The 25915-nt window shown below is 34.4% G+C and overlaps 1 protein-coding gene across 2 annotated transcripts in view; it reads right to left on the bottom strand.

Moving 5' to 3' along the window:
• LOC149571682 (uncharacterized) overlaps nucleotides 1–25915 on the bottom strand; it is an 84872-nt gene that overhangs the window by 21411 nt on the left and 37546 nt on the right. For both annotated transcript variants that reach the window (XM_089813107.1, XM_089813106.1), the window contains 7 exons: nucleotides 12530–12759; nucleotides 12318–12413; nucleotides 12063–12172; nucleotides 2065–2166; nucleotides 1820–1929; nucleotides 1628–1715; nucleotides 1321–1532 (listed from right to left, as the gene is read on the bottom strand). In XM_089813107.1, the coding sequence (XP_089669233.1) occupies nucleotides 1321–1532; nucleotides 1628–1715; nucleotides 1820–1929; nucleotides 2065–2166; nucleotides 12063–12172; nucleotides 12318–12413; nucleotides 12530–12759 (948 nt within the window). The remainder of the gene's footprint in view (nucleotides 1–1320; nucleotides 1533–1627; nucleotides 1716–1819; nucleotides 1930–2064; nucleotides 2167–12062; nucleotides 12173–12317; nucleotides 12414–12529; nucleotides 12760–25915) is intronic.

Here is a 25915-nt window from a genome sequence, read left to right as displayed (position 1 = left end):
AGCCTCGCCATTATAAATATATATACCATTCTACACCAGGTATGTAAAAAAATCTGTAACTACTGTTCATAAATCATTTATACATATGTATTCAAGACATATAATTAAATAATTATAATTGTAAATAGAAATTGATCTCCAATATTACTATTTGATTTATAGAAGGAAGTTTGCGATATTACTAAGGAGAAACTTATATAATCCAAGCAACTGGATTTTTGTCCCAAGATAAGGTAGGGGTCAGTGTTCTGTAAGCCTTTGTGATGTAGATTTGGATCTGTAAACTTTGAGGGTACCCATTGCAAATTTGGTATCTAGGCAACTTGGCCCAACACCTACACCTTTCATCCCTCAAGACAAATAGTAATATGATTGGATATGCAAGAGATGTTGTTACTTCCTACTTGTGAATATTTGGTTTTTAGGACATATATTGTTAAACTTAATTAAATATGAATTAATTATGTCCAATCCTTACCAGGGGGCATTACAGACAGTGGCTTGCAGCAAGGACCCAACCATTGTATGTCAGTTAGATAGAGTGATCCATAAAAATGGATAGCTTGCAATTTTTAGTGCCTACACGTCTACAGCCACCTGAAGATGGGCTGCTCAAGGCATTAAATAGTGCTACAGTGGAGCCCAACATCTATTTTTGTTTATAAAAAACAATTTAAATTACAAAAGGTTGCAAAATATGGGTGCTTAGGAGAGGGTGTCAAGTCTGAAAACAGAGGACCATTTGCAAAAGGAAGATCTTTTGGGGTTGTTTCATTGTAAGACGCTTTCTTGGTCATAGATTGATCCTTGTGAAGATCTCCCATGCTTTATTTGGATTCGGCAACGCACAATTTTTCAAATTTTGGATTTTCCCATTATATCATTTTATTTTCTTTTAAGTTGGGCAGATGAAGACATAGGTGAGGGCATTTGCTATGCAAGAGCATTAGTTATCTCTAGTCATAGTTTCAGTGATGGCTATCGCTAGTCATAGTTTCAGTAATGGCTATCACTAGTCATAGTTTTACTGATGCTATATCCACACATTTTTGTAAAATGCATTAGATAGTGTTTTTATATTAAAAAAGGTGAGGAACCTACAAAAAACCTCACTTTACCAGACAAAAAATGCATAATATTAGGTTTCCCCTCTATCCACAAGAAACAAGGGGAGAAATTTCTATAATAAAATAAGTCTGCAAGTTCAGAGCTCCAGGATAAAAATGTGTTTGTAATGTCAACAAATGATTTCTGGTTATATGAGAATTATTATTAGAAAATATGAGAGAGCAGTACTATGACTAATAACTATTGACAAACCTTGCTTCAAAGTTCTTTTTATCTGCGATGATTGCGGCACATATTTTGCTAACAACCCAGGGAGGAAGAAATGTGTCTTTTATGTCAATAGCATATGACATATCGCCAGATGCAACAGAAGAACTTCTCTCATAAGAACCAGTTGTTAGTGATCCATCCCCTATAGTAGGCTTAGGAACAGCATCCACTCGTTTTATTTGCTTGCAGACAACCTGTACAAATGTATACTATGTGTAGTTCCAAACCTTCTGTACAGATTCTAGCCAAAAAGAGTGCAAGTCACATAGGCAACATTCAGATTACTGACCTTTGGCACATGAAGCGATGCATTCTTGAATGGCACCGGTGAGCACAGCACAGGAACATCAACACAGGCCACCGAACTCAGAAGTGACCTGGAAACATTAATAATCCAGCAGCAAATTCATACATGCATATCCAAACCAGTTTAGTGCATAACAAACTCCTATATGCAACAATGAATTTATAGATTGAATACCTATGATTCAGCAAAAAATCATATAATCCATGGACATTAGCATTTCCAATAAATGCTAAAAGTGATTGAGGGCTGTTGTCAATGTCAACCATTGAGTCAACAACTTGAGTCTGCTCACACATAAAGCCCAACTCAAATTCAATGAGTTAGAGTGATGATTTAGAAATATAATATATCTATATGTAAATTTGCAATTATCACAGCTCAACTTTAAAAAAATAATTTTCTACAAGCACTATACAGACCTGCCCTGGATTTGTTTTCTCAAACTCATATAACTCATGCAAATCCTCCATAGTGACTTGCTCAATTTCTGCACTGCAAAGAGGCATAGTGAAACTTACATCCTGCATAATAAACAATAGACTTAATTTAACATGACAATCTCTAAGCGTGTAACAATAATAACCTGTAAATTAGTTCTCCATTACAAACAAGACTCTTCACGTTTACATGAGAACAATAAAAAAGACTTTTGCACATCATAGTCTGGGATTTCGTAATTAACATTGATTTGCCTAACATTGTCAAAATTATGTAGACTGAATATTTGTTCAATAGAGTTCGCAAAGACAAAATGGCAAATCTATATCATCTACATATGCACTAATGAGAAACAGATTCAATTATTTGATCTCAGACTAGATCTTTTTCCAATAATAATATTTTCTTAATTTACCCTATTTATTATTCCAGCAGTAACCTAAAATCAAAATCCATAAAAAAAGAACACCAACCTTTATTTGTCAGATTTACACATATTTCAGTGACATATGATAGCATTTTGGCTTAATTGAAATAAATTAATAATCCAATTTTGAAAGACCTTTACAGTAAGCTAAACCCTCAGCCAACATCCAGTATGCCAATTCATTAAATTCACATAATACATACAAGAATTGAGAGTCTCATATATTAAAACCAATAATAGTGTCTTACCACAGTCATCTTCTTAGAACATGAAATGTCATGCAAAGAATATTATTGTGTAATGTATTATGGTTTTAATTAAAATGAATCATCACATGGACAAATCCTAACCACTACATACATCCTCTACTACACATGCCTAAAATCTTGCAATCATCACTTCCAATTATTACTCCCCATATAATATGGGCACCTTTCCCAACCTTCGTTCAGCAGGACATATATATTGAGATTCAAAAATTGTTCCTATATCCAAAATACAAGGAATTATTCATCGCCTGATTGGGATTCAGAAGAGATGGAATTTTCTGCAACTATTATTCTGTTAAACTTACAAAGTCCATCAATATAGGCATTCAGTTGCGATAGTGTGCAAGGATAGAGGTTCAAGATCTAAATATTTTGGTTTCCAGTTGCGATAGTGTGCAAGGATAGAGGTTCAAGTTCTAAATATTTTGGTTTCCAGTTGCAATAGTGGACAAACAAAGAAATTCAACCATAGGAACTTTACTGTAATTGCCAACAAAATTGTATTTAAATTTTAAAATGCTGAATACATGAAAGAGATGTGCACAGATAGGCAGCTTACATAATATCATTAACTATATTAATGCTGTTTGAAAAGAATAAAATTATTACCTTCAGAGTAAATAGGTTGCAATAGAGTAAAACATTAAAAAATTATTCCGAATAAAAATAACTGCTATAGTAAAACATAAAAAAATTATTCCGAATAAAAATAACTGCTATTAGTTTAATAAAAAGTTAAATGTAGAAAACCCACATGAATACAATGAGTGATCTACCATTAATGCAAACACAACACATATGAAAAGAACAACAGTCCCCGATACAATTACTTCCAGACAAAATAAAATCAGAAGTCAATATTGTTAAATGATAGCATCTCACAAAAAAAATGAGACATAAAATGATACAGAAATTAGATATTAAAGAAGCTAAGTCACTGATGTGACTACCAATACCAGAACCGAGTGTGGGTAGAAGAAAGTTTTGTTTGCTCTTGGGTACATGTACGTATCTATATATTTATACAAAAAACTTAAAGACATATACATAATTATAAAACTAAATACATTTGATAGTATGACACTTCATCATTGATCAATGTCAAATGCCAAAATGGTATTGATATTTTATAACATAAAATGCCACCACACAATTGATAGTTGAACATTTAATATTTATCTTTAATAATTGGCATTAACAGCGATACTTTAATTAGAACATTGTAACGTTTCTATACTGGTCCTCTTAGTTGTTTTATAATTTCCATTCTTTTGTTTTGAGTTCATGATTGTCTCATTTAGAAACTTCATCTTTGTAAATCTATTTAAGGAGTCTCTATCTCCTTTCTTTAATACATCTATTTATCATAACATGGTATTAGAGCAGGTCAATGGGGTTCTGTAAAAGTTGGTGAGTTTATTAAATATATAATTCGTAGCCTCTTCTTATTGTTTGACGTTTTATGTTGAATTTGCTAAAGCATTTTAAGTGAGGGAGGGTTTTCTTCTTCTCCGATACAACTTTCCAAAGTTTGTTTGTGTCTGATGGGTCGTTTTACTCCTGCATCTCGTGTTTATTGTTTGTAAAGCCCATGTTTCTACATCAACGCCAAGTCTCAGTTTTCCACGCCTTTGTCCTTCGCTCACAATCCTCTATGTGTTTTTTTGGTGTGCCCCAATTATGTTTGACCTGCACAAAGGGTTTTTACAGAATCCTGACCAATGAAATCGCAGCAAACCTCATGTTGTTTTGTAGAGATTGTTATCTTTTTGGGCTTTGTTCTTCCCAACCGATGATCAAGTCGCTTTGTTGAGAGGTTTCATCCTATGCTCATGTTTTGTTTTCCACTGTCACTTTGAGCTCACGGAAGTTACATTCCATTTTTGGAGGTGTTTGAACATTTTGACCCTATTGTAATGCTTGTGTCTTCTTCATTTCAGTATCACGCAATGGGTTGTAATATTTACGTGCCATTTTTCTCAACTCAATCGCCATGTGATTTTTATGAAAATCAAGATGGTTTTTACAATTTTTTCCTTAAAACTAATTTTGGTTAGGCTTTATAAAAAAATTTAAAAGCATATTATGGCTTTTGTATATGTTTCCACAAAATTATTTTGTATATTTTTCCGCTCATCTTTCGAGACTCCTCAACCCTTCATGCTTCTCAGACTCGTGTGAGGCTGACTCCATGTTTGACTTGCTTGCGTCAACTATCCTTAAGTCTACCACCCTTTCCAACCCTCATCGTCCTCCTTTGTCCCTTTGCAGCAAATGTCATAAGACCTGCCCCATGAACCAGTGGTTCGATTGAGACTACAAATCTTTCCATCGTTTTATACGTTTTTCTTTTGGGGCTCGCTCCACTGACTTTGCCCACATTCGCTCATCTTACCTCCGCTTTCTTTGAAGTTAGAAGCGTAACTTTGCCGCTTCTAAGTGCAAATTCCTTTGCTCCACGCTGATCTGCAATCCCCAGCTCTTCTGGCACTCTCTTTTCCCCCATAGTTCCCCTCCACCCTCCACCTTTGACTTTTGCTCTCTTACTTTGCACACCATGGCTCTTTATGACATTCCTGGGCAGCCTTCTATCCACCCCTCTTTGCCTCCTTTCACCCTCCTTTTCACCCCTTCCCACATTTATGAGGCTATCAAATCCATGAAGTGTAGTAGAGCTGCTAATGAGGAGGGTTTCCAGGCTGAGCTTTTCAAGTTCAGTGCCTCAATCTTGGGCCCCTATCTCTCTATTCTTTTCAATAGAGTGATTCACACTGGGTTTCCGACCTCTTGGTCCAAGCATTTGATTTATCCTATTCACAAGGCCGACCCTGTCTCTGATCTGAGGAACTATAGAACCGTCATGATTGGTCACACTTTTGCCAAATTGTATACGACAACCCTTAATGCTATGCTATCTGCGGACCTAGACAAGAAAGGTTGTAGCACTAGAGGGCAAGCTGGTTTCTGACAAGATTATCAAACTATGGATCACATCTTCACCCTGCGAGCTATTATTGAGGAGGCCAGACAAAGATCGGAGAAGATCTATTTTTGCTTTGTTGATTTTCACAAAGCTTTTGATTCTGTTCCTAGGGTGGCTCTATTTGAGATACTTAGGGAGGTTAGTATTTCTAAGATGTTGCATACCACTATTATGAGATTGTATGATACTGTGGTTGGCAAATTCAGGACTCCTGAGGGCTTCTCGAATCCGATCCATAGAACCATTGGGGTTAAGCAAGGATATCCTCTCTCCCCTACTCTGTTTGGGTTATATATTGATGAGCTTGAGGACTTCCTCCTCAAGTCTTTGCTCCCTAAGGACAAATGTTATCTTCATCAGGTTTTGATCTCCATCCTTCTTTTTGCGAATGATGTGGTTCTTCTTGCTTCCTCTCCATACAAGTCATAGAGACTTCTTGATGGCTTGGCTTGACTCGGGTCACGGTCTTTAATTGCTTAAAGACTTCTCATCTTCACTTCATTTTTCAAGGTCAAGAGATTGAGATCACTTCATCCTGCACATATCTGGGGGTTATGTTTTCCAATCCACATTTCAATATGAGACCAGCCATTTAGCCTAGAGTTAATAAGGGAATGGGTTCTCTTGCTTTGCTTGAGAAACAATGTTTCAGACATCACTTCCAAGATACCTCATCCATGTTATCTCTCTTGGACTCTCTTGTAAGGCCGATTGTTGTTTATGGGTCTGTGGTTTGGGGCCCTTCTCTTCTTAGCTCAGATTGGGCCTTGATAGAGAGGCTTCAAACTTTGTTCTTAAGGTGCATCATCAGATGTTAGAGGTTCACTCCTCACAGTGTCATTTTTGCTGAGTTTGTGACCAAAAACTCACAGATTCTATTTCATGTAGAGTAGGGCATACAATGACTATTAAGGGTAATATTTCTTGAATGTTCGTCTTAGTTATTTTAGAAGTTTATTCTTTTGTCTTCAGTTCATAGTTGTCTCATTTAGAAACATCATCTTTGTAAATCCTTAAGCAGCCTCTCTCTCCTTTGTTTAATACATCGATTTATATACAAATTTTAGTCATGCAAGTTACTGATTTTGGTCTCCACTCTTAGACCCCTTATATAATCATACTTCTTATACAACAAGAGATTCCTATTAGAATAACATTAGATTATTTACCATAAAATGATCATCTAAGCCTATTTAGTTGTCAAACTATTTTAGTTAGCAGCTTCCAATTTTATGTGTCAGTTAGATAGTTTAGTATCTTTCTATATTTGCCCTTTACTAACAACAGTTCTGTTTATAAACATCGTCTTCTTAATTTCTTATTCAAGCAGTTCTTCTTAATTAACTTCATTCAATCAGCAGATTATCATTCATTGTATTAGACACCAACAGATTTTCTGACAAATCTTTTATACTCATAATTTTAAATCACTATGCTAAATTTTTAGAAGTTTTTAACATTTTGTTATAAATTTTAGAGCCCAGAAACTTTAACAAGTTTTATCATTTTCTTAAATTTTTCAGGGCTTTTGAAATGTAATCAAGATTTTTGTAATGTGCAAAACTTTCAAAAATTGAGTTTAACAGTTCCAAAGCTGTCATTTAATTGCAGACATTGTTTGAGGTTTTATAATGAGAAATCATAGACTTTTTCTCCTTTAAAACTACGAATGGAATTTTGTGGTGATTTGCAAGGATGAGAAAATCGACTTTCTTGTCTGCAAAATCTGCATGCTCTTTTGAAAAGCCAGTTTGCTCATGTGCACCATTTAAGAATTGCTTTTCTCATAAAAGCATTTTTCCTTCAAGTTTTTTAGGAGTTTTTTGGTTCCTCACAGCCATGTGACATCTTTCTCTACCAACGCATGAAGAGATCTCAGAGCTGCGAGATTTTATAGTTTTGCATTGGTTTGAGTCGCATTTTTTGGCTAGAACTGTGCCTTCCTTTCCTTCCACAAAATGGTCTCTCCTTTGTGTGCGTGAGACTACAAAATTTTGGCCTTGAGATTCCTGATTTTCAAAAAAATCAAGGCTTTCAGATTTTCAATTTTTGGGGAAAAAAGGTTTTCTACCAAATTTTAGCAAGGGATTCTAACAAGATTTTGAGCAGAAGTTTTTCTGATTTTTCATAAAATTGTGTATGTTGTTTGTCTTTGACTAATTTTTATAATTAAATCAAGTTTTCTCACAAAGCAGATTGCCTTGACAAGAGAAGCATGCCAAAAGGGTTTGACTGATTTTCAACTTTAAAGTCATTGTTTGCAACCAATACCAAAAACATGCTTAAGGTTTTCTGATGTTTGATAGAAAAATCAATATCAAAACTTTTTGAAAATTTGATCTCGTCATGCCCCTACTCAAACTCCAATCAGCAACCAATAGTAACAGTAATAGTATATTTCCTACAAGCTTCAGCATTCCCAACATTTTGCTCCCATTCCTACCTACCACTTCAACAACTAAGAATGCCACTAATGGACAAATGAGATATTGGGACACCTCTAAAAGAGATTCTTTCACTCAAAAACATTGTTCAAAATGAAGTGCACAAATTTATGTCTACTTATCGTTTTAAGAATGATAAAGGCCATTTATCATTAATGCCATAGATGAAGTTGGTCACCGATTAAGAAGTTTTCTCAATATCTTCTTTGCTTGCACAAAAATTAAATGCTGTCATTATTGTTAATGATGTCAAGGGAAAACAATTGTGAATTTACAGTCTATCAAGAGCGAACACATCAGTTCAAGATAATTTATGAATTATTCTTGAACCCAAAACCCTATCTGACAATGTTTTAACCACCAATGTTTGGAAAGCCAATTATGATGAAGAAACCCCTTTAAATTTACAAAGGACTGAAACCCAGCAAGGTGCTAAGCACCAATGTTTGGACAGCCAAGTTTGACAAAGAAAACCTTTTAAATTCGCAAAAAAAATTGAAGAACCAAACCCTCTGGTCTAAAAGGCAAAGGACAAATAAACTTGACCTATTAAGATAAGTTCATTTAAGGTTTAGAAAGAGAGTTCCAAAATGCATGCTCTAACCTACATTGCATCTGCCTACCAGCAAGCAAATTGCGAAAACAATGGTAGGGTAATTTAATTGCTATCTGCTCTAGTGTCAACCTTTGAGCTAGCTATTGTTGGCATCTGTCTATTATTCATGCTAAGTACTAATAAACCATCATGTTGAATACATTATTAATTCAAAAACTCTGTAATGTGTTCTTTTTTACTTAATAAACTTAAGGTTGTTTATATTTTGTTAACACATGATGAAATTGAGGTTTTTCATTTGTAGGATGTTATTAAAGGCTCTAACAAATCTATAAAGTTGAATATCGAGCTTTGTAAGGGATATTCTCTTCTGAGATTGAATATAATTTGAGCTCCAAGTGTCTTTCTAGTCAGTGGACAGGACATATGCAAGGTCAATTCATCTAAATTCAAAATTGATCTTATAAAATGAATCAATCCTCACATTAATATGTCATCTTCCCGTTAGTAATTGAAGAGTCGTTGCCTATCTCTATTTGCTATAGGCTAACAGGACAAAATAAGAAAAATTAATTCAGAAATAAAATCATAAGTTTGGGCCCAATCATCTTTTCAAGAAAGGCAATGTAGATATTATTATTGACAATCATCTAAATGATTTATTATAAGACCTTGTATTTCTTTATTTAAACTAAATTCTTTTTAATTCACTTACAAGGGAAAATAAAATTCTATACGCCGCAATTGTTGAGGTGCCTCTATAAGAGCGTATTGTGCCAGGATTGGATTATCCATTGTGTCATTGATGAACATGAACTTTAAACTATTGAACACGCAAAAACAAAAACACTTGTGTAAAATCTTAAGAATGAAAAACGTATTGGCTTCATTTTAGGATTTAAGGATGAAAGCCCTTTCATCCAATTATTGGTAATTCCATTCCAAGATGGCAACTGAACTTATTGCAAAGCCTATTTCATTAAGAACAATTCTATGATTGCAAAAACAAATCAGAATTTTATCAATTTTGCTGAATTTGTGAATTATCAATTGTTGCATCTACTTTCAGGATACTTATATTTTATATTTTCAAAATTATATAATTTCGGCAGTACCTGCATAAATGCCTGTTTCAGTTAGAACAAGTATATGATGGCAACAAAATCAGTGTTTTGTGAATTTTCTTGAATTTGTGAAGTGCCAATTGATAGGCCCGTAGTGAGGAGGAAACATTCATGAAAAGCAGCAACCTTGTTTAGTTACACAATAACATGAACCAACATCACACGATAATCACAAAACAATCTCATCCATGCAATAGCTAGTATTGCTCTGTGCAAAACAGCTCGACACATTCAACTCTAACCGATAGAAATAACAGTAAGAAATTTCCAAACCGAAAATTCTTTGTTCCACAAATACCTGCATCTTCAATCTAGAAGAATCTTGCTTAAACAAATCTGCTTCTTCATCTTGGTTAAGCCCACTCTGATACCATGTGAATGTTTAAGACCAAGAATGAAAACAAGCAGCAAAAAGTCAGAAGAAGAACAATAAGACACAACATTAATCCTGGGAAATCCTTCCAACTTGAGGCGAAAATAACCCAGCTACACCAAAAAATCCCTTTTTAATTAAGCAACTGTAGAAATCTAAATTACAGTTTAGCACAAACACTTGGCCATTAATCTCCACTTTATACTAAGCCATTGACATATTTATTCTCAGCTTGATCCTTCGACTTTGTCGTCATTGAACAGCCATTATGCTTTGGTTCTTCTATTATATATTCAAGTGATGACCATTGATTTATCCTTCAAGTCGATCAATTGGGCAATATGAAAAGTTATCCAGTTTCTAAAATAAAAGACTGCCTCATTTCTGTAACAGTTATCTCTTCATGGGTCATGAAATAAACCTCCCGACACTATAACATCAGCATTTGAATATTCTAGTATATAACAATTCACAGTTTTTGTCTACTTTAGACAAATATGATGTTTGTTGGATTTAAATAACTCCAAGAAACACAAAACAAATGGAGATTCAACGGCAGGAAGGCCCATCAGTATTGTGTCCATAATGGCCTCCAACAACACATTTTTTTACTTCAAACCAACAAAATTGAAAATAGTGTTTTCATGCACGGGGGGCCGTACGCTTTACTTGCATATGCTTTTGCATTTCTACCTTTTTTACTTGTACTGCTCGGAGAAGGAACATCAACAAATTCCTTCTCTGCAGAACTGATACGTGACACAATAGGAGCCTTAATACTTTTCTTCAAGAGCTTTTTAACTTTAACAGCTGGTTAAATTTCTTGAAAAGGAAAAACATTGCTGACAGCATCTGTATTCTTTGTCAAAGGAATTGGGTGTCTAAACTTGCACTTCAAATCGACAGAATTTAGTTTGCAGATGTTTGGAATACAAGTCTAGAAGACTATTTTGCAAGAAACTCTAGTCTACCTACCATATGCAAACAAATTTGGGATTTTATGGAAGCATAAAAAGATGTAAAACACTGCTCTATTTTAATAAACAAAATGGCAAAACCAAAGTTTAATCAATTAACTCTATTTTAGCAGTTTTTAAATTTTTGAAGAAACTATTCAATCACCTATTAACCTCATATAAGGAAACTTTGTGAATTGTGCTCTCTATGTTAGAATTCATTTTTAAAAAGCTATGAAATCTAAGGCAACTGTTAACAGGTCCTAAAACCAATTGAATACAATAATGAATTCAGCTAGAAGACTTAAAGTAATAAAACAATGAAAATCCTAACCAAATCTTAAAAAATCTTCAGAAATAAGTCAAAATAGAGAGAACATATCTGATGAAGGGTTTTATAGCCTAAGAACTATACCCCATATCTAAATAAATAAATAGTCACTAAATCAAAGATAAATCTAAGGGAAACTATCTCATGAAGTTTTTCATAGCCCAAGAACTAAACACCATATCTAAGCAATAAATAGTAACTGATTTTTTTAATCTGAACGGATGACTTCTACGAAAGAGATGCATACAATAATGCTTGTTATAATTGAGCGCCATTTTGTAATTTACAGATAAAATTTGTTAGCAAATCAAAATAATTTATTTGATCTATTGGAGATTGCATTCATGATCTTGTGAGATTCACTCAGACATCAATGCTGCCTTTCCATGCTCCATTCAGTAAAAACTTACCACTTTCAAACTAGCACATCAATGCTAATGATATGTTCTCATTTGTCACATATAAAACAAATATCAAATGCAGTGCTTAAAACTCTCAATGCAAAAGGTTTCTTACATGCTTCTTAAGTAAAGCTCGAAGGCCGCGAGTAGATCTTGTGAGATATGCAGCACATCTACTCTCAATATCACTGTTTATGAACATGACTATGAATTGTTGAGTGCAAACTGCAAATTTCATAACAGAAACTGCTCAGGTAATATAGTATCAAAAACATATACAGAAGTAAAATTCATAGTGCAGATGTGGTGCCATAATAAAACACTTGTCAAGGTCAAAGTTAAAAATACATAAGCAAAGCCACATACTTACAGTAAAAGATGCTGCACATCCTTTTGCGAAACATGTAATATATTGATCGAAACGAATCTTCCCAAGAAGATAGTCGTTTTAATAAAAAGTCATCCTCTATAAACATAAAAGATACATGTTAAGCCTCTGAAATAAATAGTACAATTCTATCAACTAATGGTCCAAGGTTTGTAATATAAAACAGTTACATTAGAAAAAGCCACAGATCATACCTACAGCACCACCCCGTGCCGCAGACAATGCCATTACAGAAATAAGAGAAGATGGTAAAGTAGATTGAGGGTGCACCCAGGAGTGCAAAGCTTGCCAAAATGAAACTTGAACATTTGTGCAATTTGAGCAAACTTTGTTGTTTGTTTGAACCTTATCTTGCAAAGAATCCAATGAAAAGATGAACTCTTTCATGCCCATATATTCGCTTGTTGTTGTCATCTGATGAGACCTGCCCAACCAAAAAACATTTCAAACGTTGTGTTTATACAAACATTGGGCCTTGTTTATAAATTTATAAACACTAATCCACCTTTATATGGACATCAATCTAAACAGGGTCATCTTTTGTTTACTCATACCTATCCAATCCGCTGAGGGTTCAAATTCTTAGTGGAATAGTGGTTGCAATTAATAAATATATACCAAATACAAAAGTCATTATTAACCCTTGAAGTGACTCATGAGAAAATTTGAGCAGCATTTTTAAAGAGAACTACAGTGACACCACAACTAAAATACCCCCAAAAAATTAGAAAAATCATATCATCTAAAGTTCTAGTGAAATTACAAGAAAAACCATTTGATACAGTTGACTTAGTTATTCCTTCATCCACAATAAGTTCCATAATGCAGAATCAGGAAAATTTGTGATTTATCACAACTAATCAGAGCACATGGCTCTGGTACCCCTTTTCTTCTAAATCGAAGGTTTCCATATCAATCAATCAATATAGTTCATCAGAAAAGGTGTCTAATGGATTGTTTTTTCTTGTTTCTGCAGCAGCCTTTTTCCATTTTTTCCCTAATTCATTGAAATTTTCCATCTTATGGTTTGCTGACTTATTAACAAGAAAGATTTTGGCTATTATGCTATTTAACTATCCCACAAAAATAGCTCCACTACAGCAGTTTCCAATATCATTATAAAACTATACTAGTGTTACATGGCAATGTGCACCTCAAAATCATGTGGTTCCAAGTTAGGTATATCCCCAAGATGTGGGGACTTGGTGAACACACTACCAACACAACAGAAGGATGTTATAGAAATTTCACCTTATTTCGTAGATACATCTATGATGCTGTCATATCCCAGAGAAACTCAAGGGACTCCCTCATGTCTCCCAACTACATTTGAAATGCCCTAGCATTGTCATGCCCCCACCATAGACTTTTGAATCAAAACCATTTGTAATTAATTATCCCAGACTAGAAGATGCAATAAGCACTTATGTAAAGCTCTTCCCTCATTCTGGTAATTTTTTATCCTCTTCTATCCATAAGAATTTTCTCAAACAACTTGCTTTTAAAGTCGATCATAGAATTTGTAATGTATGGCTAATTGTTATTGTTTGAGAACTTAAAGTTATTTCAGTCAAAGATAGAAAGATACATATCAAGTAGTTGCAATGGAAACAAAGTTAAACACAAATATGATTTACTCCAAGTCTGCAAGTGCCACAAAAATAGCTCCACTACAGCAGTTTCCAATATCATTATAAAACTATACTAGTGTTACATGGCAATGTGCACCTCAAAATCATGTGGTTCCAAGTTAGGTATATCCCCAAGATGTGGGGACTTGGTGAACACACTACCAACACAACAGAAGGATGTTATAGAAATTTCACCTTATTTCGTAGATACATCTATGATGCTGTCATATCCCAGAGAAACTCCAGGGACTCCCTCATGTCTCCCAACTACATTTGAAATGCCCTAGCATTGTCATGCCCCCACCATAGACTTTTGAATCAAAACCATTTGTAATTAATTATCCCAGACTAGAAGATGCAATAAGCACTTATGTAAAGCTCTTCCCTCATTCTGGTAATTTTTTATCCTCTTCTATCCATAAGAATTTTCTCAAACAACTTGCTTTTAAAGTGGATCATAGAATTTGTAATGTATGGCTAATTGTTATTGTTTGAGAACTTAAAGTTATTTCAGTCAAAGATAGAAAGATACATATCAAGTAGTTGCAATGGAAACAAAGTTAAACACAAATATGATTTACTCCAAGTCTGCAAGTGCCTTACAAATCACTTATTAAATAAAAGCTAAGTTACCGATTCGGATGCGGATTCCGAAGCGGAATCCGGAAGCGGATACGAGATGCGGGGATTTTTATTTTTTTTGGATGCGGATGCGGGAGGAAACGTGTGTATATATATATATATATATATGCAAAGAAATGCAAGAAATATCAAATATACTAATATATGTCTATATATATTAATATATAACAACTGAGATGAGTATTTAGTATTGAAGACCCAGTAAAGACATACAGTCTGCGTGAATACTTTTGGTCAAAGATTTTGATTAGCAGCAAATATTAAGAATCATACATCATAAACAAAGTTGTATCTACATACTGTTTAATAATCAAATATTCTAGGCACTAGCAATATCAAAGTTTGGCATTTAAAGAAAACATATATGTATATATATAACAAAGATTAGCAGCGTGTAAATAACATGAATGCTGGAAAGATAAACAACATGAATGAGTTTTACACTTTTCATGCAGCTGGGCCCGTGGATGCTCTCGGATGCTTCTGGAAGCTCTATGGATGCTGGCCGGAAGCCACCCGCAGGCTCCCGGATGCGTCTGGAAGCTGGATACTGGCTTCCAAACGCATCCGGGAGCATACAGGTGGCTTCCGACCAGCATCCACAAGGCTTCCAGAAGCATCCCGCATCCGTCCGCATCCGATGCGGAAACCTCTGCATTTCCAGACGAATCGGTATCCTAGAATAAAAGATATAACATACCTGGTTGATTTCAAGAATGAATTACAATTAACATTACAAGACTTGGTGAGTTTGTCAAGGACTTTGCAAGTCCCGAGGCGAGGCAGCCTTCCAGAGGCTGATGGCCTCTTGCCTCAGACTCAGCCAAGTCCTGGGCGAGTTTCCATGGACTCACCAGAGTGGTCTGACTCTGCCATCAGCCAGTAAAAAAACAAAAAAAAAAATCATATTTATTTATACTTTTTGGGCATATATGGCATGTCTAAGACCTAAAAGAGTCATTCTATCACTTGCAAACATAGAGAAGAGAAAAAAGACTTGAGAGGCGAGTATTGGGGCTTTGGGAACTAAATTAGCAAATCAGTTGGCTCTCATATATCGATTGCTGATCATTTGTGCTACTTTGTAGCTTGCACCCATGCATTGAGAGGAGTTAAAAGAAGCATTTGGAAGAGGCTTGCACAAACTTGAGTTACATTTCCATTTTTTGAGAAAATTTGAAGAAGTAAATACCATTTCTTTGTGTTGTTTTGTCATAAAAATTTACATTCATAATCTTTTTTTGTTTATATTTGTTTTAGTCTCTAGATTTATTCCATTTTATGTTGATGAAAAACTTGAAAAGTAAGCAGCCCTAGTGTTTGTAAACTTGATTTTATATATTGTAGATGCTTAACATTTTTTATTTATGATATATTGCAGCAGCAGCGACATCTAGGACTGAATCTATCCCTAATGCTGACCCTGTTGCAGTATCAAGAAGTAGGGCTTGGAAACATGCCATCCCTCACCAAAAAAAGGGAGTGGTTACATGTTAGCATTGTATGATAATATATATTGCGGGATGCACTAACAGATTAAAATATCACCTTGCACATATACCAAAGTGTGATGCTAAACCATGCAAAGCAGCACCCCAAGATGTCATATGTGATATACTAGCTCTTCTAGAGGCAGTTCAAGATAAAAAAGAATTGAGGATGAAGCAACATGAAGAAATGGCATATTTAGCTGGAGAGGGCTCTTCAAGTTATCATTCTCTTGTTCCACCTACTAGTACTATTGCTTTTGCAAGTGTGAGCATTGGACCTCAAGTTCCTAACCAAAAATCCACAGTAGACTCCATCTTCGTTCCACACACAACCCCAAGTGCACAACCATTGCTTGAGGACATGGGTTGGAATAAGAAGCATGAGCAAGGAAAAATGGCACTTGGAGATTTATTTTTCTACTACAACCTTCTATTTGATACAGCAAGGTACTTATTATTTTTAATATTTAATTTGTATGTCTTACTTCTTTTGCTTTCAAGACTCAAGAATATGCTTATTTTGTTTAACTTTATTTCATTTGTGTTAAAACTTAATAGTAATATACGAATAACTTAATAAGTATACTCACTTGTCCATTTAATTTGTTTTGGGTCTCCTTATTGGCAAATTGCAATAGATGTTGTTACTGTTTATGGTCCGGGAATCAAAGCACCTAATGATGAGGAGCTAGAAGGTCCTATTTTGACCTAACAAGTTGCTGAAAGCCCCTAATGATTGCAGTTCATAGAACCTCTTATTATTCTCATGTCAATTCCTGATAGATAGAAGCCCTGAATGGGATGCATTTATGAATCGAGATAAATATAGTCCCATACGGGATGTCATTGATATGCGAAGACAGAATCTACTTTACAAGCCTATACATGGAGCTGCCCACTTTCTTATTCCAGCATAACAATTCAGCCCAAGTTTCAAGGTTGATGATGAGGTGTAGAGTGGCCTCTATGATGTTATAGAGATAATGTCACCCGATGAAATAGTTGGAACAATTACAATCTATACAAAAGTTATGCAAGAAAAATCAGACAAAACTAATGCCTAGCAAACTCTATGATTTCAAATTTTTTATTCTCTTACTACTTCAGATTAATAAGGTCAAATTTATAAAATTGATTTAAAATTTTCCTGTATCAGATGCATGGTGAAAAATAGTTGGTACTAAGGGGCCAAATATAGAGAGGATTACAATTTGTATCTTGAGCCAACCATCTACCGCTTCAGGATGCGAACGCAATTGGAGTTTGTTCAAGCATATCACTCAATGAAGCGCAACAAATTGGTAGTGAAATAATTGAATGATCTTTGGCACCCACACATTGCCTATTGTATTAGAGAAGGTTGATCCACAAGCAGAGTAGAACACAAAAATTGACAATCATGTCTTCAGTGATGAAGATTTGGAGAGGGTTGATTAGGTGGATCATGAGGCAAAGGCAATAGCTATGGCGATGGAGGAGGTTAGAGGACAAGGAGATCCAGTGCATGACCTTGAGGCTGAGAGTGATGGATCCGACCATGATGGTGAGGATTATGAGCATCAAGATGATGATGAGGATGCACACGTCACTAAGGTTCAGCCTTGGACACAGGGAGAGAAGATGGTTCTAGATTTTTCCATGACCTATCTTAGTTTTACTTGTAAGACATAGGCTACTAAAGTTTTTATTTCAATATATGTTTTTACCTTTTGATTCCATGGATTTCATATTCCATGAATATTGTAGACATTTGACAATGACACTATATATCTATTATGTTATTTAATTTAACTTTAACTAATTTCCTTCATAAATTTGTACTTATGTGATCTATGCAAAGTTGTGTGTGTGCAAAGTAGCTTCTATTTAATTCAAATATTGTGCATTTGATGTTAATTGATTGAATTATGCATGGAAAAAAACTCTCAAATCCTTAAACTATCTTTCAATTTCTTGGGTTATGCAATTTATTGAGTCCTTGCCAAGTCTAAGTCCGAGTCTGAGTTCAAGTCCGAGTCCAAATCCAAGTCTAACTCAATGCCCGATCTCCAAAGCTTCTAACACTTATTACAATATCCAATACATGTTGTTGTATACCACACATGACATGAGTATATCACTAGACATCCAATCTACTGCTTAGAAACACCTAAAATATACCTTCAAGCCCTTCCAAAAGCAAACATTAAGTTTTGGGTCTAATTGGCAGCCTATAGCAAGTGAACTAGTCCTCCATATTACGATATTAGATAGCTTCTAATGGTCACTATTTTTGTTATATTTCCATATACTCCTATTCATTATGGAAACTTTATTTTTCACTCTACAAGAATGTTTATGTTTCCTCTCTCTTGTTCATTATAGAAACAATTTCTTGTATCTTGTATATATAGATCATTCATGATCTTTGTTTAATAACTCATTCATTATTTTACCATAATATGGTATCAGAGCAAATTCTTGGACTCTTCAAAAAAATAAAAAAATCTTTTTTAAAATTATTAGTTCAAAATTTTTGAAATATTTGTAAAATGTATTCAAAATTTGGTTCTTTTTCCTCCAAAGCCGACTAGGGATTTGGCATCCAATTTTTTTTTGCAATTTTCTTTATGCTACATGATTTAAAATCTGTCTTTTTTTAAACCTGCCCTCTATTCAAAAACTCAGCAAATTTTTTCAAGTTTTTTAATCTGACTATTTTTTTTATGAAAACCCTCGATTCTTGTGTCAAAGTAACAATTTTTTTCCATATTCCTGATGAGTTTTTGCAAAACTCAACTAGGTTAGTCTTGCTTTTTTCCAAGTGCATTGTTTTTTGTCCCTCAATTTTCGAGCCAACAAATTAAAAATCTAATTTCAAATTCTTTTAGGGCTTTTCGAGTTCTTACTCGAGTATCTCTTCAAATTTTATGGATCTTCTGTTAATCTATATCAAAGTTCATGCCATCTCAAATTTTTCATGTTTTTTCATTGAAAAATGAGCATGGCATCTCTCACCAGTCTCATGTTGGAAGGCAATCAGTGTCTCAACGAAAAGAACTACAACACCTGAAAGCAGAGAATAATGATGATCTTCGACTACTGTCACCTTGAGGTGCTTGTTCTAGGTACCGAGACTCATCCTACCACAGTTGATGCTACTCAAGAGAAGTTTGATGAGCATAATCGTGAAGCGGTTCTACTTATTAAGTTTTCAGTTATTGATGATCAGCTGCCTAAAGTGTCATCTAGCAAGACAACTGCATAGATCTGCACAACACTGAAGGATCTCTACAAGACATCAAACAAAAGAAGAGCCTTCTTTCTGAAGATTTAGCTATTCTCTATTATTATGGATGAGCGCATGTCCTTACAAGAACATCATCTAAAGATTAAGGACATCAAAGATCAACTTGAGGCCATTGGTCGTACTATGGAGGAAGAGAATATGGTGGTCATTACTCTGAAAAGCCTACCATCATCCTATGAGCACTTTATTGAGACACTCAACATTATTGCAACTAATGTTGACTTGAAGTTCTTAGATCTATGCACAAAACTTCTATAGCAAGATCGTTGAAAACAACAATTTGGTAGTAGTGCTCCTTTGTCCTCCTCAGAACAACCGTTTTTAACCAAACCTTTTAACAAGGATAAAGGCCCATCTCAATCACCTGCTCAATCTCAAAATTATTCCAAGAAGAAGCAAATCCGGTGCAACCATCGCCACAAATTTGGTCATGTGATTCAAGATTGCAAGACTCGCATTACTTCTAACCAAGGGAAGCAAGCGGGGTCTCAGCCACAAGCCAACATTGTAGAGCATGCAGACCTCTTTGATCAACCCGAGGCTGCCTTTTATGCTTTTTGAGGACATGCAAATTTCTATTTTTTGAAGATAGATTGACTATTAAGGGAGGGTATTACGATATTAGATGGTTTCTATTTTCTCTCTCTTCCATCTTTTTCTAATGGTCACTCTTTTTGTAATGTTTCGACAAACTCCTTCTGTTCATTAACAAAACTTTCTTTTTCACTCTATATGACTGTTTCTATTTCCTCTCTCTTGTTCGTTATAGATCTTTGTTTAAAAACACATTCATTATTTGACCATTATACTCCAAACTACCTTCTGAAACCCCAAACATCCAATGCCCAACCTCAAGTTGGCTAATGTTCGACCTGGGAATTGTTGCAACCAAGAAAAAGTATATATACAACTAGGAAAGAGATTAAAACATGTCCAACCTGGGAAGTATTGCAACCAAGAAAAAGTATATACGGCTAGGAAAGAGATTAATGTAAGCTCCATAACTTTATATCAAGTACGGCCAACAAGTATGTGTTCACAACTTGGCTACACAGCTCCAACTATTCTTCTTGGAAAATGGATACTCAACAATAAACTAGTAATTTAATTTGAATTCATGCATACAATGGCTCAATATCTCAAATTGTATTTACCTGGCAACTAGAAATAGAAATTAACAAGCTCACACAATCTTCAAATTTTACAATGAGACTCAAGCGCAAATCTCAAGACCATATCTTTCAATGTCGTCAAGATTGATAGCCTGGAGGGCTTGCCTCCTCCAAGCCTTGATAGTGATCTCAACACTTTCTCCAATTTCATATGATATCCAACCATGTCAAAGACTAAGCTCTTCACTTTATTTTATAACTTCTTAGAGATCTTTCAATCGAACTGTGAATGTGGGATAAATAACTTTTTTTCTTTAGAACATCATTTCCCACTCAAGTAACTTATACAAACAACCAATGAATGTTGGATAAATAACTCTTCCCTTTAAAATACCATTTCACACTTTAGTGAAAAAAATATTCTTTTAATACAGTGACTTATAATAATATGTACTTTAATTTGATACTCATTTTATTAATAAACTATTTAATCTTCAAGAATTAGAATAAATAATCAATCAGACTTGGAAAACCATGTGTTATAGCTCATAAAAAGGTCTCAACGAGACACTTCGAGTCCAATACTAATATTCAAATATTATTGAGCCATGTTAACTTACTCTAAATAGTAAGTATCTAGAAAACCTATTGAATGAACTCTGATTGGCCTAAAACTAGAATTGTTGGGGCCAAATCTTTCTCTAATCCCTATAAAGTTTTGGTTAGCTTGCCAAACCAAGGCAAAATGGGCTAACGACACATCATGAGTTAATGGGTTAGAAAAGGGGACATTACAATTTATCATGGGTAATGAGCTCCAACAAGGCTGTGTATTTTCCTAAACAATATCAAGAAGGCAAAGGTTAGTAAAGTTAGTGATTAGCATTAAAAAAGGGACGCTTCTCTTAGAAGCGTTGCACACTTTGTACTCAATGGCTATGAATTGGTGAGTTTTCATGCCTTTGTGGGATTATAAAAAGTGGTTAATCAAGAAAATAATTAAGGATCGAAACTAAGTAAGAGCAAAAAATTAAAATTAAAAATCTATACTATAGCAGCAATTGGATCAAAGACAAATCTATGAATATAATAGAATTATAGACATATTATATGTCCATGTTATAGTAATATTGGCAGCAATTAATGATCTTTGTAAATAACATAATGTTACTATTTATTACATGTGATTAGGAATTCATTTAATAATCGATTTTTGAATTTAGCAAAGTGGGTTGCAAATTGGAAGGATACTACCTTTCTGCATTTACAAGACTCAAGTATGCCACCCTAATATGACTGTTATCCTCACTGACGAGTGATCTTCCTTGCCCATGGGCTTGAACAAGAAGGATGGGAAACCTCCAAGGCAAATTGAGGGATGGAAGGGTGACCCACCTTCCATGCTCTTGCAATTCAAGAGTGACTGACCCTGAGTCTACGGTTTGCAAACTTGTCAACAAACTATCATGTAAATCCACATTGGAATCGCTAATGCCTAAATTAGATTGTAATAAAAGAATGGTATATGATTTTAATACTATTGATTAGACAAAATAGGGGTTATCTTGATTTGTAATTTAATGTCAATTTCCAAGTGGCCAAAATCATGTGTAGGACCTGAACCAAGATTAATGTTGTTAAAGGCTTTTCAATTGGTAAATTTACCCTCTTGACTATATTGCATCTCTTAATTTTAGTTGGGATTGCGATTCTAGCACAAAATATGAGAAATTCATCAAAGAGGAACTTTACAAGCATCTCCTATAAAATTGAGACAAACTGTTCACTTTTTTATAATCCAATTTGTTTTGTATCTGTGTGCTAGTAATCCTAACCCTAATGGTCTATAGGCTCCACTAACAGCCTAAACAACAACAAAAATTCAAAAAGTGAGAAATGTTAAAGGCTGCAAGAGTATTAGGATAGGAAAAGAGAAAAAGAAACAAGAGTGAGAAACTAACCAGAACCAGAACTTTATCAATTTAGTTTGAATTTTCAAAACACTGAGAAAAGAAATGGGAAGAGCAAGTGCCAAGTCTTCTAAGAACACCACAAAACAATGTGGCCCTCAACATTTAAACTAGTTAAATTATTTAGCTTCACTGTTAGATTATTAAAATCAAACGTTTGGTTAGATATAATCAAGAGCTAGTGTTGCAAAGAAACATAGTTATAAAATTGGAAAATGAGGTGCACCTTAAAGTTTTGTGTGGTTTTAAGCCCTTAATTCTGCTTATGTTTGTAGACACCCACCTAACAATGGTCCATTGTTGTCCACAGATCTAGGCCTTTAGTCCCCTCGTCATTAAGACACCTCCCCACATCCCCATGTTCCCTCATCTCAAGACTCTATGGAACACCAAAATATACTTAAGTGTATATTTGTGATCACTTTAGTACATCTATAATCTTTGACGTATATCTATTAGCAATTTTTAAATGCTAATTATTTGACATAACAAACTGTGTTGTCCAGAAAAGAAAATTCATTATTATATTTCACCGAGAAATTAATAACAAGCAAGATAAACATAAAAATTTACACCAAGCATAGTCTGCAACAGCAAATTGTAATTTGATGACAAAAAAGAACTGATAATAAATAGTCCAAAATAGATATGTCCAAGCAGCCCACGATAACCCATAAATATTCTCATCACAAATGAGAAACTTAATAACCGTAATCCACTTGATTTGTTGATATTGTAGTAAAAGCAACAAGTTTTGAACTCCTATAAGAACTAAAACATGCAACAAAGAAGTCAAAGGAGATAAGAACTAGAAGAATTCTGAAATTTGAATCACAAACAACTAAACACTTAACAAAGGCAACGAGAACAACATAACGGCAAAAATAATATTGGAATTACAATCAAAACAAGAGATCAAATAAAGAAATGAAAAGCCAGTATCCATTGGCAGATTCAATCAAACCTAAATATGTGGATATAATAATGATTTAACAAATGACATTCAATAAACTTCGGTTTAAGCAGTTGAAAAAATATAGAGTTTTCAAACACTTTTCCACAATGAAAGTTCAGCAGCACAATGGGATGTGGAGCGAAAGCAACTAGCACAGAATCATGAGGATGCTACATTAACAAAGGCAGGGCTGGTTGATACTAGTTTGGCAGAGCTTAACTATGTGGAACCCTACGATTCTAGTAACGAAGAGTTTGAGATTGATTAAAGGCCTAACTTCACTCCATTTGTGATTTTGACATCATCGCACTCTTGGTGTTATCATTATAAGATCCTGAATATAATATAAATTTCAGATTCAACATGTTCATTTTTACAAACTTTAATGTCCAATTGTTGATATTCTCTTCAAAGGTTGGTAGTATTATATTTTACTTGTTTGCCAAACTTCATTTGCAAATTTGAAATTGTAATTCATAATCAATTTATATCTATTTTTTTCAAAACTATAAGGATATCAACGCTGCCCTCTCCTACCAACAATCAAATCCCCGAAGTCCCGAAACATAGGTCCATGGCCCTCCTGTCCAACCATCAGAAAACTACATGGAACTATGATAAACACATGTTGGGAAACATGTTAGCGAAGAAAATGGGTAGTCAGTGGAAGTTGTTGGTTTTTTAATGATCAGAAATAAGATAAATAGCAAACAAAAAAATAATGAACTCAAGACTCGGCAATTTATTTTGGGAAAACCCTCAAACTTGAGAGGAGAAAAACCCAGCCACCAGAAATAACACCTTTTGATGAAAATAGAAGTCTGATTTTACAATGCACCCCAAAAACTGACTCTGTAGATGTAAATGTGATAACCACCACTTATTCACAGACATAACTGATATTTATATCAGACAGTAATAAAATATATGATCTTTTGAATTGATGGCATAGTCTGACATTACCATACTGATGACTCTTCATAGTCTGCAATTACCATGCTGATTACTATTCATAAGTGTGTCGTTACAGGGATAATTATTCTTCATTATTTAGAAGCCACATGTCTCTTTAATATCTTCATTTTCTGTATATGCAATGCCTTCATCCTAGAATACGGAAACAACTATCTCGAAATTGAGAGAAAGATATCTCCCAAAGCTATATGTCCACTAAAAAGCTATATGTCCACTAAAAGTACCACATCATAGTGTCATGTATGTACCCCTTTCATTTGATGATGAGAAAATAAAGGAAGCATGCAGTCACAAGTATTCTTCCTAAATATTAACTTGAAAAGGGCCGTCATGTTTTTATTTTACTTGTTTAGAGCATGTTGTAAGAGTGTACATTTATTAACATTCACCTTTATGTTTTCCCTTTTCTAGATTTTAAAGTTGTCATTACACAAGATTAAAAATATTTTTCCAAGAAAACCTTAAAATCAATATGGGTGCTGGCACTCCAAGCTCAAAACCATATCTAACACAATAATCATGCAAATGGAAGAAAGAAGTGTTGGGAAGCATACTATTGAAGGAAGCAAATTGTGAAGTCCCATTACAGTTGATGCGAGCTTTGTGACCACTTCTACATGCAGGAAATTTCCGAGATGAAACACCAAATATCAAATCCTCTCTCGAATAAGGAGACTTAGATGCTAAACAATGTATCTGACTGCGTGATAAACAAAGACAACCTCAGGGTTCCTTCTTATCATTGACTTAACTCACTTGTATGATATAATATGTTGAGTATAACTCAGGCGCTTACATTGTTCGTTCAATGGATACCAACTTTGCAAATGTGAATGATTTAGCAATGATGGATCTTCAACTACTTCTAAACAAACAAATGACAAAGAGATATGGGTTGAAAAATCTAAGCTCACTTCAAAAATGAAAGAGATCATTGAAGATGAGGTGAAACTCTAACAATTCTTTCTTTTCCTAATCAATTAGGCAAAAGATGGTGCTCACTTTTACAAATGTGTGTACGATTTCCATAATTTTAACACTCATTCCGATATTCAATGATGGCGCTATACAAATGAATATCTCCAATTGAAGCTAGATGCTTGCAATAAGGCCCATGCCCCAAACTAACCTTACAAGTATGGACAACAATGTTGCTATAAATTCACCATTCAAAAATATTGTTCATTCATCTTCGTCTACTCAACATAAAATAAAATCCTACTCTGAGTGAGAAAATGTAGAAACCATACAATACTCCAAAATAATACAAGTAATCCACTATGAAAACCAACAACAAATTATGAACAACTTTGGCAACATTACGCAACAATCTTTGCAAGTCTCTCTTACTCTATTCTAACTTATGGATTAAAACGAGAAGGCCTTGCCTTTTATAGTTGTTCAAGACTAATGAATGGCCTAGATCAATTCAAGAACAAGAGCCCAAATATATCCAACAAAGTCCTAGGATAACTACTAGCTACAAGCATTAAATGCTTGACCAATTACATTAAAG

This window comes from Cupressus sempervirens, chromosome 2, assembly GCF_028749045.1.
Source record: "Cupressus sempervirens isolate cs-2001-9-10 chromosome 2, ASM2874904v1, whole genome shotgun sequence".
NCBI lineage: Eukaryota > Viridiplantae > Streptophyta > Pinopsida > Cupressales > Cupressaceae > Cupressus > Cupressus sempervirens.
This window is presented reverse-complemented; position numbering and strand designations above follow the sequence as displayed.